Source organism: Ambystoma mexicanum, chromosome 13 (assembly GCF_040938575.1).
Source record: "Ambystoma mexicanum isolate Mex_15411 chromosome 13, UKY_AmexF1_1, whole genome shotgun sequence".
Taxonomy (NCBI): Eukaryota; Metazoa; Chordata; class Amphibia; order Caudata; family Ambystomatidae; genus Ambystoma; species Ambystoma mexicanum.
The window spans coordinates 75266267-75283485 of NC_090938.1; the positions used below are offsets into that span (position 1 = coordinate 75266267).

Here is a 17219-nt window from a genome sequence, read left to right on the forward strand (position 1 = left end):
AATATTTCACAAAGACAAAGTTGTCCTGCAAGTGAAGCCTAATTTCCTCCCAAAGGTGGTTTCTGAATTCCATATCACTCAGAAGATTACCCTACCATCTTTCTATCCTCCTCCTCATCATCCGGGGAAAGAGGAAGAGAGGTCACACATGCTAGACCCTAGAAGGGCTTTAAGTTTTTACATCAGTAGACTAGCAAGGATAAGACAGGCAGACCAGCTGTTTGTAGGTTACACAGGTCACAAGCTGGGGTTACCAATAACTAAGCAGACCATTTCCAGATGGATCATTCTAGCCATTCTGGAATGTTATAAACTGGCAGGAAAAGAGCCCCCTCAAAACCTTAGGGCTCATTCGACCAGAGGTATTGCAGCTTCATCGGCCCTCAAAAGAGGTGTGCCGGTTTAAGACATCTGTGCGGCCGCTACATGGTCTTCTGTCCATACCTTTACACGATTTTACAATTTGGATTCCTCCTCCAGTCAAGAGACTAGGTTTGGAAGGGCTGTACTGCATTCTATTAATCAATAGAAGACAGCGTGAAGTCAGTACTCCCTCCTCCAATAATAGAATACTGCTATGGGAGCCTATCTAAGATGAGGAATACGTCGGAGGACACAATCCCTTCGAAGAACAAGTTACTTCTTACCTTGTAACGTTCTTTCGACGGGATGTTCCTCCGACGTATTCCTCATCGACCCTCCCATCTATCCCCGCAGTACTACTTCCCTTGTTGTTGCAGCTTACGCTCCTTCAGGGTGATTAGTCTAGTCCAGAAAGTATTATTGTGGGCTACAAAACGGAACTGAGCAACGGATGCTGCGCGCGGACTTTATAGGCAGGATGACGTCGATACGGCAGCTGTCGAGGGACATCGACTCGGAGGACGTCGACGCGCAGCGCCCTCTAGAGAAAAAATTTTCCAAGGCCAGCAGAGCTGGAAGGAGATATCTAAGATGAGGAATACGTCGGAGGAACATCCCGTCGAAAGAACGTTACAAGGTAAGAAGTAACTTGTTCATCTATCCACTTCACTTGCTAAAAAGCTGGACGCCATTTGTTTCACAAGCAAATACAGTTCGAATGCACACCAGAATCTTGGATACAGATTTCACTAACTTAATTTGACATGGTTGCAGGGGAGGTAAAACAACAACCTTGGCTGTGGGTAACGTGTTTCTCTCCAGTTGCTTTCCTTCAGCAGCCATCTAAATATTTATTTTGAATGTATTGTTTCCTCCCAGGTATTGGTCATCTTATGATGGCCTCTCCAGGTCTGGATTTTTTTTTTAGACGGTGGGTGCTGTGCAGTGTCGAGTCTCTCTCAAAGGCGTCTACTCGACTGTCTACATCACCATCAGTATAAGTAGTACATGCAGCGCCCATTTGCTTCAATTTCGTTTTTGCGAGTGAACGCTTCGAGTGAATTACGGTGCAATTCCCAAGTCAGGTTTCAAAAAGTGCCAGGAGTGCGGGTCGAAAAAAATGTAGATTGACTCCCACCACGTGTGTCTGTGGTGTTTGGGCTCCGGGCACTGTACCGACACTGGTTCCTGTCAGGCGATGACGAGAAGGTTCTCGGAGCGTAGAGGTAAACTGTTAGTGGGGAGGTTGGTGTCGAAGTCAACTTCGAAGCAGGAGAAAGACCAATTTTGTCGAGGGATTGTTCCTGACAAAAACACAAAGGTCCTGATGAGTCAATCGCACCACTCTTCGTCTTCCTCTAAGAAGGCCAAGAGGTGTCCCAGGTCACCTTTGACCTACAGCGATTCATCGACTGAGGTAATCGGGTGTCCTACATAATTCGATTCCCCTGGGAAGTTGGGCGCATTTTGTAGTGACTGTTGGGGAAGAATCCTGACGTGCGAATTCCTCTCTACCTTGGAGACCCCCAGCAACTTTGCTGGATTTTGAGGACTTGAATTTTTAACCTGGAGAGAGCGAGACCCTTTTCCCCACTCTCGTATTTTAATGTGATTTTGAACTGTTGCTTTTGGTTGAGACTGACCAACTCCATAGGCATCATCTTTTACATTGTCACACTGCACCTTCAGTGCAGTGGCACAGGGAAGTCTTTCAGATTTCCCCAAGGTATAAATACCTTCTCTTGGTTAAACTACTGTTTCCAAGAGCAGTAAAGTGAAATTGACTTTACTTGCATTTGTAACTTTCTAGACCCAGCACAAACTACCTTACAATAGGGTGCTGGAGGGGTTTCTTTGTATCCCCTTTGTCTAGCTTCTCATGTTACATTGTAATGTTACCCTTTCCTCGAACAGCTGGTGGCAGTGATTTACTTTTAACTTCAGTGGTGTGCATTTACCGCAGACTGCATTTGCAGCTGCAGTATAGCACCCAAGTTTGCCATGTTTGTCAATGACCCGGGTCGTCTTTTTTCCACCATTTCTTTGTGGAAAGGTCCTTGAGATTTTCTCTGCCTGCCAAACCAGGTTTGGTCCCTTTGTTCCTTTTGCCTTTGGCGGGTTTCACGAGTGAAGCCCACCTGTAGCCCCAGGGTGTCTGGCATAAGCAAGAAGCGAGGGAGGTGCCCGAAACTCCCTGTGCTTGGTCTCCTAGGAGATCAAAATGCACTCTTAGGTGATTGGCCAGCTGGCTGTCTGGAAATGGCAGCCACCCTGCTGGGTGACTTACAGCTAGGCTGGAATGAATGGGAGAAACCTGCATAAAATGCAAGCCTTTTTGGCTTGGAAGGCAGTCGACCACTGGACGAAGGAATCTGAAGAAGAACTTAGAAGAAATGCATGCTGCAACTCCTGGATGGTTGGTTTGCCTGGTGAAGCCCCACTGCTGTGCTGAAACTCCAAATTCGTATCGACAGAAGCCCCTGCAAGGACTTCTCCTTTTGAGTTGTTGGGACCAATCGACTCCAAAGTAAGCCACTTGGACATGTTCTCTGAGCTGGTTGAAATTCCACTGCAGTTGCTGCTGGAACCGAATAGCCAGGGAGAGGAACACCAGATAGTGTGCGTTGCTTTTAAGCAGGCCCAGAGCTCCAGGAAGATCCTCCGAACTCTGAGGGAGCAGGAGTGACCGAGCCTGAGCCCCTTCAACAGAGTGCGGGACCCAAGAAGCAAGGAAAGCCCATCTCGACAGCTTGGAACTGCAGTGTTGCTATTTGAGGTCGACGCAAGGAGCTGAAACACTGAAGTGCCACTGATTTGAAGATTGCCGGTTGCGAGCGGTGACCGTCCCATTGCAGTGTAGGAGTACCCGGAAGTCGTCCCTCTTGTCCCCACGACTGAGGCCCAGGAACACCAGGATCTGCAGAGCTGCACAGGAACAGATGTAATCTGCTGCACTTTTCTTCAACCCAAAGGTACTGTAAAGTCGGGGAGAATTTACCTCTTGTCACCTTGCCTGTCCTCGTTGGAGACTTGTCTCGTTTGCCCCTGTAGAGTTGCTAACGGCTTCTTTTCAATCCGCGTATGGCCCTAATTTGAATTTCTTCCAATACTACAAAGACTTCTAAAACATAAGGCAAGACTGTTAATTAACTGCAAGAAGTGCTTCAGTTCACCTTGACTTTTGCTAACTTAACATTGGCTGGCCTGGCTCCCTGAATTACTCTTCTCTCTTCTGCTTAGGTGTTGCCTTCCTTCCAGGAAGGGGTTAACTAACTTTACATTGGGGGGGTTACCAAAAGTACTTACCTGCTTCAGAATATTTCTCATCTCTTGTTTTGCTCTAATAACCTTTCTCCATTGACATATTCCTAAATCCGATTCTAAATGCCACAGCGATGTATTAATGTCCCCAGCACCCCAACTATTGAAGTCACCTGAGGGTGTAGGTAGTGTCTGTGGGCCATCCCAAATGGGTACTTGCTGATTTAGAAATATTAAGTGTGTATTTTTGAAGTGTATTTGAGTATTACTGTTACATTGCCCCTACTGAAGAAGGCTTATAACTGACAAATTAATAATTGTTTAATCAAGAAACCTTGTGTGTAGTTTATTTGAATACTTGTCAGAGGAACTTATGAGTCAAGGCTAAGGGATTTGTATGATCTCCAGTCATCTAGTGGCTTGGATACCGCGCCAGCGTTAGTTTGGCAGGCCTGACCCCTCTGAGCATGCTGACTCCTCGTACAGAAAACTGATGAGAAGGGTGAAATTATGGAATGGAGTAGGCCTACTTCATCATTCGAACAAAATTTAACTGACCTCTTGGACCAGGGTCCTCGGACCGTATTTAACCTTTTCACATGGCACTACAGGAAAGTCTCTGCTGATTGGGAGACCCTGGTAACTGCGGCTGCAGTAAATAAAGCCTTTGCAAGGAAGTAGACAACCTAGCAGCGACCGAGAATAACTTACCAAGCATCCCACACCTGAAAGCTTGGTGGTTCAGGCGGCTACATCTACCAGGGAGTCAGCGTACCCATCCATCCCTCCTTACAAGGATGACAAGAGTGGATGCCTGGGCGCGAAAAGCTTTCACTGCGGTTAGTATGGCTTTGAAATCCACTAATGTAACTTGCACGTTGTCTAGATTTAAGTTTACCCTGTGGGACTGTTGCTATGGTGGCTGAACACATCCCAGAAGGTCGAAGAAAGACGGCTTCCTGGCGATCATTAAGGATGGTAAGGAGGCAACTACTGAATGTCTCCAGTCACGTTTGGATACTGCAGACATTATCAGCGGATCCATGGCTGATGGCATATTACAGATTTGCGTGGTTGAGAAATGTCTGGTTTGCATCAGATGTGCAGACAAAACTACTCAACATGCTCTTGACGGCTCGAGGTTGTTTGGCAGCAAGGCCGTTGAGTTTGTAGATGCTGCAGACCTCAAAGGCGGCCGCTAAATCCCATAGCGCCGCCATTAGACACCCTAAACAACCCTATTAAGGCTCATCTTCTTGGAGGGGTAAGACCTTTCGATCCTACTCAAATGGAAGAGGACAAGCTGGTCGAAGGGGTCAGTGAAGATTCCCTCGTGGTGCACGATGGAGAGATGCCAAGTCAGCCCAAGCAGCATCATCTTTACACTTAGCCACTGCTTTAGCTGCCTCTAAACCACTCTGAGGTCTTGACCCACAAGACCCCGGTGGGAGGCAGACTTTCTCAGTATCTGAACAAATGGCGAGGCATTACTTCAGATGCTTGGGCATTGGAAACTGTGGCACAAGGTTACTGCCTTCCTTTTCAAAAAAGGCCTTGGGATCATCCACCAGGAAACGACTATCAAAATTCCAGATCCGCGCCTTTTGCAGGAAATCTTGACCCTGCTAGAGAAAAGTGGAATAGAACATGTACCTGCAGTGGAGAGAAACAAGAATTGGTGCTCCCTGTTTTCGAATACCCAAAAAGGACAGAGGATTGAGACCCATCTTGGACGTAAGAAACTTGAACAAGTTTCTCATGCATGACCAGTTCAAGATGATTACCCTCTCTCATATCCTTTAGGCTTTCCAACTCCAAGACTGGTTGGTATCATTGGACCTTCGGGATGCTTACTTTCATGTACCAATCGATCTCAAGCACCGAAAGTACCCGAGGTTGGTGGTTCTCGTTTTCATTTTCTAGTTCTGTCATTTGGGCAGACCTCCACCTCAAGGTTCTTCACTAAATTGATGGTGGTGGCAGCGAGTCTCAGAGGGGGATGCACGTCACCCAAACAAGCCCGAGAATATCTCAGCGTAACCTGCCACTCACTCCACAGACTGGAAAAACCGCAGCATTTTCCAACACAATAACGTATTTATGTTTGCGGTCGCTTCAAAAGCGACCGCAAACATAAATACAACGTTTTTAAAGCTGCGGTTTTATTTCTAAGTTTTCCGGGCTCCTCCAGCCCGGAAAACTTAGAAAAAAAACCGCAGCTAGTGCTTATTTAAAAAAAAAAAAAATAGCACTTACCGAGATTCAGCTGCAGCTTTCCTGCTCTGGTCTCCGGTCCCCGTCCTCCGCCTACAGCACTAATGAAGGGAAAGCCACCCAGCGGTAGCCTTTGTTTACTACAGCTGGCTGACTTTTCCTTCATTAGTGCCGCAAAAGCCAGCACAGGAGGGCCTCCATTTCACAAAATGGATGCGCCCATGTGCTTGCTTTTGCGAATTTTGAGCTTGAATAGCTCAAAATTTTACATAGGAAGTTTTAAAACGGAGAATGCTAGTATTTTTTTTTAATGTTGCCTATCTATTTTTTAAATAAAAATTTTTACTAGACCATCCCTTTAAGGGCTACCTAGCAGCACTTTACGTATTCAAGCGCTCCTCAGAGGAGGTTTGATATTTTAACGTCCCTCTGGTTGTCCAATTCTTAAAAGGTAAACTAATGTATAGGTCCAAACCCTTGAGTGTGCTTTGACCAATGTCAATATTGTAAGCAGCGAACTGTGTCACCAATTCCACAAAGTCTGCCCATAATAATACAAAGCGTGGACATTGGATTGGTATTCGAGAGTTGCGCTCTGCCTCTTAATGGTGAGTAATGCAAAATTAGTGTTAGAAAAAATCAAATTGATCAGGTTTTCATCTGAGTGATTTTATTTGCAAGAAGTCAATCAACACGTGTTTTGACCCAAGTCATGAAGGCCTTAGCTTTCACTGATGAGTGTATTACCAATGCGTGGCGTTACAGTAGTGTGGAGTAATTGCTTGGATAAAGGCTCCGGTAATTCTCAAAGTAACAGGTTACTTCCCCAAACATACGATCACTGACTGGCACGCTGGTTAAATCTAATGTAATCCTGTCAGTAGGTCTTTCTAGTGGTTAGGATAGAATCTGTGTTAAATCCCAAGTGTGGTTTCCTTGTAAGTCTCTCAAAAAAACAAGGCCATGGGTTAAATCCCTACACACACACGCATCAATTTCGGGAGACTGTATGTATAACCCACGATTAGATTATGCTTTGGCTTCGAGATGTAGCCTAATCAGAGGTCCTCATCGGCACTCCTGCACCCTCCTTTCCTGTCACACTCTGGCCACCCTCTCTTGGCCCTCTCCCTGTTCCCTTGCTCCCACCTATGATGCGAAGAACGTCAGGGTCATTTTTGACCCCACGCTTTCTTTTTCTCCACACATCTGACGTTTCTAAGAAGTCAAACTACCAACTGCACCTCCTCTGAGGTATTCTTCCTTTCCTCTCCTTCCCTCGGCTCACTGTCTCTAGAGCTCGGGTCCTCTCCAGGCTTGACTGCTGCAACAGCCTTTTTCTAAATCTGCCTGCCACTACTCTCCGTCTTCTGCAGCTCCTCCGAAACAGAACTGCGAGACTTGTCCTTGGCTTCAAGCCCAGAGATTGTATCTCTCAAGCCCTGAAATCTCTGTTGGCTACAAGTGGCTGCAAGGATTAAGTTCAAGATCCTCTGTATTGTCTGCACTGCAAGGCCTTCTGGAGCCTGGGTCTGCAATACCTTCAACTCTCCCTTTTTAAATACCTTCCCACTCGAGCTATTCGCTACTCCACCTCCAATTCCCTCCGGATCCGTCTCTTCTCCAAGCAACTAGTTGGTGGTAGATCTGTATTTGGCTGGGGCCTCCCTGACTTGCTAAAACTTGAGTAGAAACATCTTTGATTTTAGACGCACCTAAAGACCTTCCTCTTTGCTTCGGCCTTCTATCTTCCTCTCCCCCGCTGATCTCATCTGTTTCTGCACTGGGCACCTGTCTACCCTCTGAATTCGGGCCCAGATCCCTGCCCAACCAGCTGCATACCCGCACTGCCTCCAGGCAACCCCTGCACTTGGGATTGTATCTGCAACCCTACAGTCCCCTTACCTGCACTTATTAGACACCCCTTCTTTGGGCTGAATTCTTGCACTTGCCACCTGCTAGTCGCCCTACCTGTTTTTTTTCACGTTTTCAGCACTTTCCACCCCTCCCCTTTTCACCCTTCGCTCTCCCCTGCACTTGCACGTTCTGTCTCACTTGGCCTAGTAAGATCGTTGTTTTTGTCCTCCCTTGTACCACTCCCTTGCCTCGTCGCTCCCTGAAACACATGTGTATGGGCGCAATATAAATAAAATATCATATGTATAATCCATCCGTGGCTCCATTGCCAGGGGACTCGGAAGAGGCTCCTGACGTTTTCTTTCCTGACTATGGCTCTTCTTGGTTGTAGCTGGGAGCTAAATGGCTCCCATCAATTTTGAACCCTGGTTTACTCTTAAAATGTGTAGGTTCGACTTTGTGCCAGTGTTCAATTTGGTGGGACACCAATTTTTTGGGGGGTGGGCTTTCAAAAATGTTCTGCTTCAGAATTCTTAATAGAGGCTCTTGGCCAGTTGTAACAGAAACCTACATTAAGTGTTTAATAGGCATGTAATTTGCAGGAAAGACTCGACTCTTATAAATGGTTTAGGACGAATATCCCCCTGATATTTTTTGGAAAGAAAATTCATGCATTTGGGGTTCCGGTTTAATAATAGAGTTGCTGACCAAAATAGATCTGTTCTAGTTTCCAGTTCTCTACTTGATCACGCTGTGACTGCTCCCATTTCTCATGTAACCCCCTTTGCCCAGTGCTGTAACGGAGATATTTTAGTCCATCAAACATTGTCATTTACACATGACACTTCGTAGCACATTAATCATTTAGAGCAGGAGTTTGCATCTTTGAGCTCTGCAGTTGTTTTAGACTCCAGCTCCCTTGTGCCCCTGCCAGCATAGTCAACGAAGGGATCTTGGGAGTTGTAGTCCAAAACATCTGGCGAGTCAAATGTTGAACCACTGATCAATACCATGCTCTCTATCGACCAGTAAATTAAACTCAAACTTTAGGTCCGATAGATAGGTTTACAAACATTTCCTTTGCCGCAGACACGCAAACAGTTTTACACTGTGCCAACAGGCTTGCACTTACACCCCATATGCCTGCTGAAATGCCTAGAGACAATATAAAGAGCTGGGGTCTGCACTAAGAGTGTCTTGTGCTTTGGGGCACTCCAATGTCCCCTGAGTAGCTCTGCCTCCTGATTGGCCAGTTCTGTCCTTCGCATGGCATGATTTCTTGGATTACACGCACATTGGCTGGTGTGCTTGTTTGGGGGTCCCCTGCTGCGTGATGTTACATAAGCAGGTCATGATGGCCTCATGTTTTGAAGGCGCAATTTGGGATGCCTGTTGCATTGTGGGGATTGGGAGTCTGTACGTTTCTTTGGCTCCTCCTGGCATTACCGGACCCTCCTAGCTCTTCCCCAAGAGCCGCTGCGGCCTCCTGTTCTCAGAGGGGTCTTCTATTTGAGCCTGCTGTAAATAAGGGATTGAACAGCTCCGTAGAGTCTGCATTCTCTATGCAAGGAACTCAGTTGGGCCGGATTGGCTACAGCACCGCTAGAGGTTGACTGAATGGCAAGTGATGCCTTCTGTGCACTGGACCTCTGGGGAGAAGGATACTTAAGCAAACACTTGCTGCCGAACCATGTTTGCATCTGCAAGCACGATCTGCATGTGTGAAACAGATTGGGCATTTCTAAATTTAGAGCATAGCTTGCACATTTTTGGAGATGTTTTGACAAGCGAATTCTGTGAACATTAGCACGTTATTAAAGCACACTTTCTTTTTTTTTCTTCAGCATTTAGTTTACATCTGTCTGTTTTTAGCAAATGCTGACCAGCCACTCATGCCAGAAAGACCCTCTAGACCATGCACCTATTTTTCTTTTGGTAACTGTAGTTATTTTAAAGATTATTGTTAGAAATGATTTATCCTACTTGGTCCTCATTTGCAGGCCAGAGCACCCAATTCGAAGATGCCCCGTTTCAAACACTTGCCGTGTTAGCTATTTAAGAGTAGGCCCTGGAAGGCAGTTTCAGTCCCTGCATCTGAAAGAGGCCCTTCATTTATCAAATCATGGGCTACGATTGACTGCAGTTTAATATTCATTGCTAGTTTGGGATATTGCCATTGCTTTTTTGTCTTGAGCAGCCAGCCTCTTGCATGATGGTAATCCAGGTAGTTGCTAGCTGGCCGAAGTGTGCACTTTGGCCATCTGCCATTACTTCAAGGCACTTGGCTAGATGTCAAGCCGGCTGGAAATGGAGAGTTTACTTTTAAAGGAGTAGCTCGCCCAAAAATATTATTGTCCCAAAAGATGGGCAATAATAAAAGTGCATACATACTTTTAAAGAATGTTCCTATGTAAACGTTTGAGCAAACGAGGCTCAGAGTTTACATGGAAACATCCATTTTGCCATTTCAGGCAGCCTCCTCATCTCATGTTAAGCTCTATCCTGTTGTCACTAAACAAGCAGCAAAAGCCCCCTACTGGGAGTTTTTGATTACTGCAGCCAGAGCAGAGCTCAACATGAGCTGAGGAGGCTGCCTTCAATTTCATTTAAAGTTTTCGGTACTCCCCAAACCCAGGGAAGCACAAAAAGTAAAAGGCAAAAAGCAAAGGCACGCCAATTATAAATAAAATGTTGTATTTGTGATTGCCGTGTTTGGAGAACCACGGAAATCATAAATACAACCCAAATACAACAATGTTCTGACTGCGGCGGCTTTCGCTTGGTCTCTTGGGCTCCCCCAGAAATACTGCGGCATTTAGAAACACAACCACGTTGTATTTCTGCCTGAGCGGCTTTCACTTGAGTCTCCTGGGTTTTTTAATACAACAATGTGTTTGTTTGCGGTAGCTTTCACTTGGAGCCCAGGGGACTCAAAGTTGAAACCACTGCAACCATAAATACAAGTTATTAAAGGCTGCAGATTTCTTTCTAAGTTTTCCGGGCTCCTCCAGCCTGGAAAACTTAGAAAGAAAACCGCAGCTTTTACAATATTTTCGGTGCTTAGTTAAAAAAATAAGCACTTAACTACATGAAGCTTTCCTGCCTGCATTCTCTGGTCTCCGGCACTAATGAATCAAAAGCCACCCAGTGGTAGCTTTTGTTTATTACAGCTTGCTGGCTTTTGCTTCATTAGTGCTGAAAGGGCAGAGCTTAACACAAGCACACGAGGCTCATCCATTTCACAAACTGGATGCCTCCTAGTTATTCAAATTTGAGCTTTGAGCCTCATTTCCTCAAAACTTTACATAGGAACCTTGTTTAAAAATATTTTGTATATATATTTTTGATTATGGGCCATATTTTTAGCCAATAATATTTTTGAGTGAACTTCCCCTTTAAAACTTCACTCAAGGCAGTGACATGCAGTGGCATCCAGTGAGCTAGATGTATGGATGCCGGCTCCCCAGATGCACAGAGCACACCTTTTCTCATGTACCGATCGCTACTGGTGAATGCCAATTGTGGTTTTCGGTGTTTGCTCCTCCGTGCTTTCCGTCCCCTTTCCAAGCACTCTTCTGTGTGCACAAGACATTCTGTAGTGTTGCACAGATTTGTCTGCTTTTTCATGTGTTGGGGTGCCCCTTTGGCTTACGCAGCGCTTTGGGTGGTAACGGATACGCCGCTTCAATGCAAACTGAAGCCAGGCAGTGGGCCCAGCTTCTCATTAGAAGAACCACTTTGTGGCAAGTTCTGTATCAGAACTGAAGCAGAAGGGAGTGGGTTAAAGATGTGATGAAAGGCATGTGATTTCCGGGAGAAGTCATGCCCGCAGTTCCCTTTCCTAGTTCTCATGTATGTAGACTAGAATTGCATCCCATTTATTGAATGATACTTGGATAAAGGGAGGCATGGCTGGGGGTGGAGTTTACATGGTGTCCTGCCCAGCCTTATGCTGCCTCAACACTTTCTGGTAATCCTGCGAGACGCTGCTACACACCAAGCGGTGATGTTACACTCAAAACCACAAAACCGCTAATTTGTTTTGAACAACTCTGGCCCTGACGGCATGTTGGGTAGATGTGACTGTAGAAGCTACAACGTGAAGGGTCCTGCAGGTACTATTGGCCACTCTGTCCCAATAGAAGGTTTGCACTCATGGTTCATAAGCATCTTTCAGTGCTCTTGAAAAGAAACCTAGGCATGGCCACCACACATTATGATCTAATAAGCTTGATTGTAAGATTTCAAACTTGGACGTAGGCTCACACTGTATATTTCTTTTTCTTTTCCAGTTGATAGTGACTTAAAAAATATATACATTAAAGTTCTTTAATATTTGTAACAGTTTTAGAAAAACTGTATGCTTTCAAGTTGCAGGTATAAATACAAGATGACTAGACATCAGTGTGGCCAAGGGCTTTTTGGTGTTGGCAATTAGGTGGTTGTGAAAGTGCTGCCTGTAAGTCAAAACTATTGTCATGGCAAGTGAAGGTATCCAAAGCCTGTGTAGATGTTTGGTTACTTATCCAAAAACAAAGAGGTGATGGCTGGAAGGTTTAGAATTAATCTTAACCACTGGCGTTGCTCTGGGCAACCCTCCAGACCACTGGTCTTCACCTGCCAAGCCATTACAGAAGGGGAAAGACCATGACGCCCAACAAGGCTGAAACATGTCTGGGGATGCTTGTGGTCTTGTGCAGAAGGGATGTGGCCTAGCAGTTCGGGCTGGACTACACCTTTGGAGGTGGGGCCAAGCCTGATTTGCACATGGTTTTTCCCCCTTCTGTAATGGCTTGGCAGGTGAAGGATGGTCTGGAGGGTTGCCCCGAGCAATGGCAGAGGTTAAGATTCATTCTAAACCTTCCAGCCATCTGGTTACTTATCCAGCCATTGAGCACCTGTGGCCAGTCCCACCCACCATAAGATTGGAGTCTAGCTCTGTGCTTTCTGAACAGTCTTCTAAAAGGTCATTAAACAACTGCAGCTGTAACCAAGCCAAACCAGATGGAATGCAACCATCTTAACCAATGCTAGTGATTGATATGTATTTGTACTTGCGTTGAATTTGTTAAAAATAAGCATTGCTAAAGCCAAGTGTTTTGGTTCTTCTATGCAATAGGTGGGCATGGGGCCGCCACTGCGATAATATGCCTATACTAGCACCATTTGCTCCCTGATGCAATCTCATAAGCAGGTAATACCATTATGGCATTGGCACCACCTGTAAAGTGAGGCTCCCTTGCCTTCTGAAGGCAATTCTACCTATATTATTTCAAATGCATCCATTGAACGCTGGTTTTGAGTAATTGGCTTCTGCCATACAATTTTTTTCTAATTTAAATTGTCGATTTCTTTATAGATTGTAACCCCCTTTATTGATCTCTTCCAGACAGTTCAGTTTGTTCAGGGTATTTTTGTTGAAAAATATGACCCCACAATAGAAGACTCGTACAGAAAGGTAAGGACTCAATAATACATTTTGTTACTTTTGTAAACTGTAACTGCTAAAATTGATGTAAAAAACCTGGGTTTTAAACTTTCTAATTTTTTTCCTTCACATTTTCATGTTCATACTTCTGGTTCGGTAGTAAACTGTGTACTTCTCTGGAATGGGCCTGGCCAAGGATTCACATGCTCATAAATATTCAGTCAGGGAATCCTTGGTAAAAATAATTTTGCTTTAACCTTCAATCTGTATTTCTTCTGTAAATCAATCCCTTGCCCCTAGGTCATACTGCCCCATCAAATGACAATCCTCTCCCTAAGCTCCACACGTGGTGGCCATCTTCAGATTTTTACTGCATGCTTCAGTTTTGGGAGTTAACAAGTTTCTCTGCGAGCTAGTTTTGTGTTTTTAGCAAATTTGTTCCAAAAATAGTTTAGTTTGATCTATTTTTTTTTTTTTTGCTTATTGTGTTCAATAGAACAGAGTGGGGGCTCGCTACTGGCAAAGATCTTCATCAACTGTCGGATCATCAAAGTTTCAAGAAGGCCGGCCTTGAGCTGCCTTCGCGCCTTTAAGCATGGCTGAAGAGAAGGAAGGTTGAAGCCTCTTCAATCTCTGCACGAAGTGTGGTTTACGAAATCTTTGTGGAGGATCAGCACAATGCCTGCACCCGGACCTCATTGAGGGATGCCCCCGCTCCTCCTGTTCCTATATAATGTTGCTGCAACCTTTTCCCGGATATGTTCTATACGGCAACTATATATCTTAATCTAACATGTGGGGCAGGGTCCAGCCTCTTCCATGACCGGCCATTCCGAGGCTCCGGGAAAAGGTAGAGATCCTTTGTGGACGCCCTGCTCACGGGTGTCCATGAGAAGGGCAAGCTGTGCGTTGCTAGCTCCGCTGGGTTCAATCCTGATGCAGGTCCTGATTCAGACAAAAGGCAATCGCATCACCATCGACCTCCACGGTGAGCCAGCCAATGAAAGGAGCATCTTCGAAGAGGAAGTCGAACTGACAAAAGAAGTAATGAGCACTTCGTCGTCTAAGTTGGCAACGTCCACTAAGGCTCTAAGATCAGGCCCAGAGAGAAGTAGCGACTGTTCAAAAGGTGTTCTTGCCTGCAAGGCGAGATACATTGCGGTGACGGCAGTAAAGGAGCTGGCCTCAGGGAAAAACCAGGAAACCACTCCAGCTCAGCAACCTCCGGAGAAGGAAACTGTCCCACCTGTGGAACCTCCACGGTACGTGGACCAGCAGGCTACCCTGGATAGACTGAAGCAGATCTACTCTAGTACCGACGAGATGGGGAATGACCTGCACGATGGGTACTGCTCAGACCACGTAGGGGGAGGATTTGGAAGAGGGCTCAACAGCCCAGATCCCATGCTACTGGCTCTGTTTTACCCTAAACCTAGGGTCGTGTCTCTGGACATTCCATCAACTCTACACACACCGGTCACCACAATCCAGCAACGGATATCTCCATCTGGGCCTGCACCTCCAATGGAGGTTCCAGTACCCCCAGGGTGAACTCCCCAATGGAGGTTGCAGTACTCCCCAAGGGTAAACTCCCCAGCGGAAGAGCAAGTACAAAGGGGATGCTGGTCCTTGGCATTACCCGACCCCTACGCGTCGCTGGAAGACCCTCCCAGATTCGTACATGGACACAGATATGATGGCTACTTGTATCGCCGAGCGCAACAATTTCATTGCGGCTGACCGGGAGACTCCATATGCGGACGAGTCCCATAGGGCCTCCCCGTCGGACGAAGTGGATCCTTTCATTCGGTCATGTCGGCCTCTGAACTGTTTCAGTTGTTGCCAGAGGAGATTAATGAGGGCTTACTGTACCAACAATGCAAAGTGAGGAGAAAGACCATCTCATTCTCTTCCTGGACATCTGGGAGGAGGGCCTAGCTCTAATGAAAAATCAAAGTACGGCCCAGAACAAACAGGACAGATTGGAGAAAAGGTACAGGGTGTTCGATTCGGCTCCCAGGTGCCTATGGTCTCAGCCCTTGCCAGATTTGGTGGTCTCGCCCTCAGCTAGGAAACGCTTGGTGAACATGTCATCGGCAGCCATGGTACCTCCAGACCAGGAGGCGAAGTAGCTGGATATGATGGGCAAGAGGAAAATTCACACCGCAGTCTCTACCATCAAAGCAGTGAAGCCCTAGCCATTTTGTCCCATTAGGACTGGGAATTCTGGTACAAGATGAGCACTTTGCAGGACTTCCTGTCGGAAGACAAGGTCTTGGCACTGGAACTCTTTCAGACTGAGAAGTGGACTCGGAATCATGCATCATGCTGGCAGTAGTCATCGCGGATACAGGATTTCTGCAGATGGGGGGGGGGGGGCAGGGTGTCTTTTCACCATCAAGGTTGGTTGGCTACAAACATTAGCCAGGATGTTCAGACTAAGTTGCTGGATATGCCGTTTGACAGGGAAAACCTTGTTGGAAAGGCAGTCGACGAGTCTTTACAGGTGCTAAGACCGACACAGATGGCATGCTCCCTCTGAACCTTGCTACAGCAACTATCCTTGTCTTTTCACTCCTGAGTAAAGCCAGGAAGAGCTTCAAAAAGAGTTATAGTACCCCTTACAGGCAGCCTTCACGCTCTTCCAGCATACAGGGGGTGCTCTTAAGGAACAGTAGGCCAGTGGCGGCGCCGTCTGCAGGACAGAACCTTACGCACCCGAATAGGAGGCTGGCTGGCGAAGTTCGTCCTCATGGAGGGAAGATCACTACGGACAGATAGGTGCTGGATACTCTCCGACAAGGGCACACCTTGGAGTTCAAACGCAGGTGTCTTTTGAATCCCTTACAATTCGGTAGCAAGAACTACACAGGACCGTTTCTTCAGTAGGTCCATGCTGCTGAAAGGGGCAATGCCTGTCCCCCAGTGGCTCGAGTATATTCAAGATACTTTCTAGTTCAAAAGAAGACAGGTGGTTGGAGGCCAATTCTGGCTGTCGTTTTAAAAAGTACTTAAAATGTTCTGGATGGTAACGTTGCAACATGTGCTCGGCCAGCTGGAACAAGCAGATTTTCTGACGTAGTTGGAGCTGGAGGACTCCTACTTTCACATCCCCATTCACAAAAAGCACTGCATGTTTCTATGATTCGTTGTGCTCGGCCAGCACTACGAGTTCAAGGCTCTGCCTTTTGGCCTGAAGTCCACCCGAGGGTGTTTACTTGGTGCCTGGCCCCGGTGGTGGCATATCTTCATCTGCAAGGCATCCACGTATACCCCTACCTGGGAGATTGATTGGTGCATTTCCACTCATAATCTTTGGCAAGCAAGCACACGGTGAAAGCCGTACATCTGCTGACTGAGCTGGGGTTTTCCATAAACTATCCAAAGTCTTGCTTGAAGCCAGTTCGGGAAGCTCTAGTCCTAGGTGCATGATGCAACATGGGGGCGTCTCCCTCAGAGGAGAGGATGAAAGCCATACAAGGCAAGGTGCTTGTCTGCCCAGAGATCGACGTTGCAGTCCATCACTTTCACGCATTTTGTCATCCTGCATCAACTTCATTCGCCTCTGCAGATGAGACCTCTTCAGGAGTTTCTGGATGGGAGGTGGATGCAAGTGTTGGGGACCTTTACGGACAAGATCGACCTAAATAAAGTTACTTCGGGCATATGGTGTTGGGGTGTTCAGCAGCATCTTTTACAGGGAGCCCAGTTTCAGTTTTCTCCTTAAAGGAGACGGTCACCATGGGCGCCTCTCTCCAGGGATGGGAGCCCCCACCGGACAGTTGCACGCCAGAGGCCTCTGTCAACCGGAGGAAAAGGACCTACACAGCAACGTCCTGAACTATGGGTCGTATTCTAGACCCTCAATTCTTTTCTGCCATCTTTGAGGTGCAAGGTGGCGAGTGTTCGAACACCACCATGTTGTATGTCTGGAAACGGCGGGGACCTGCTCACCGACCCTCTCCAAGGAGGCCCATGACTTGTGGCGGTGGGACATTTTTTTCAGGCATGTTCAGTGTCACCTGGCGGGAATCGGGAACACAGCCACGACTCGCTCCGCAGGGAACTGCATTCTTGCGGTGAGTGGGAGTTGTGC

The 17219-nt window shown here is 46.6% G+C and overlaps 1 protein-coding gene across 2 annotated transcripts in view; it reads left to right on the plus strand.

Annotated features, from left to right (window-relative positions):
- Nucleotides 1-17219, plus strand: part of RAP1A (RAP1A, member of RAS oncogene family) — a 309711-nt gene that overhangs the window by 236490 nt on the left and 56002 nt on the right. For both annotated transcript variants that reach the window (XM_069633309.1, XM_069633310.1), the window contains exon 3: nt 13085-13153. In XM_069633309.1, the coding sequence (XP_069489410.1) occupies nt 13085-13153 (69 nt within the window). The remainder of the gene's footprint in view (nt 1-13084; nt 13154-17219) is intronic.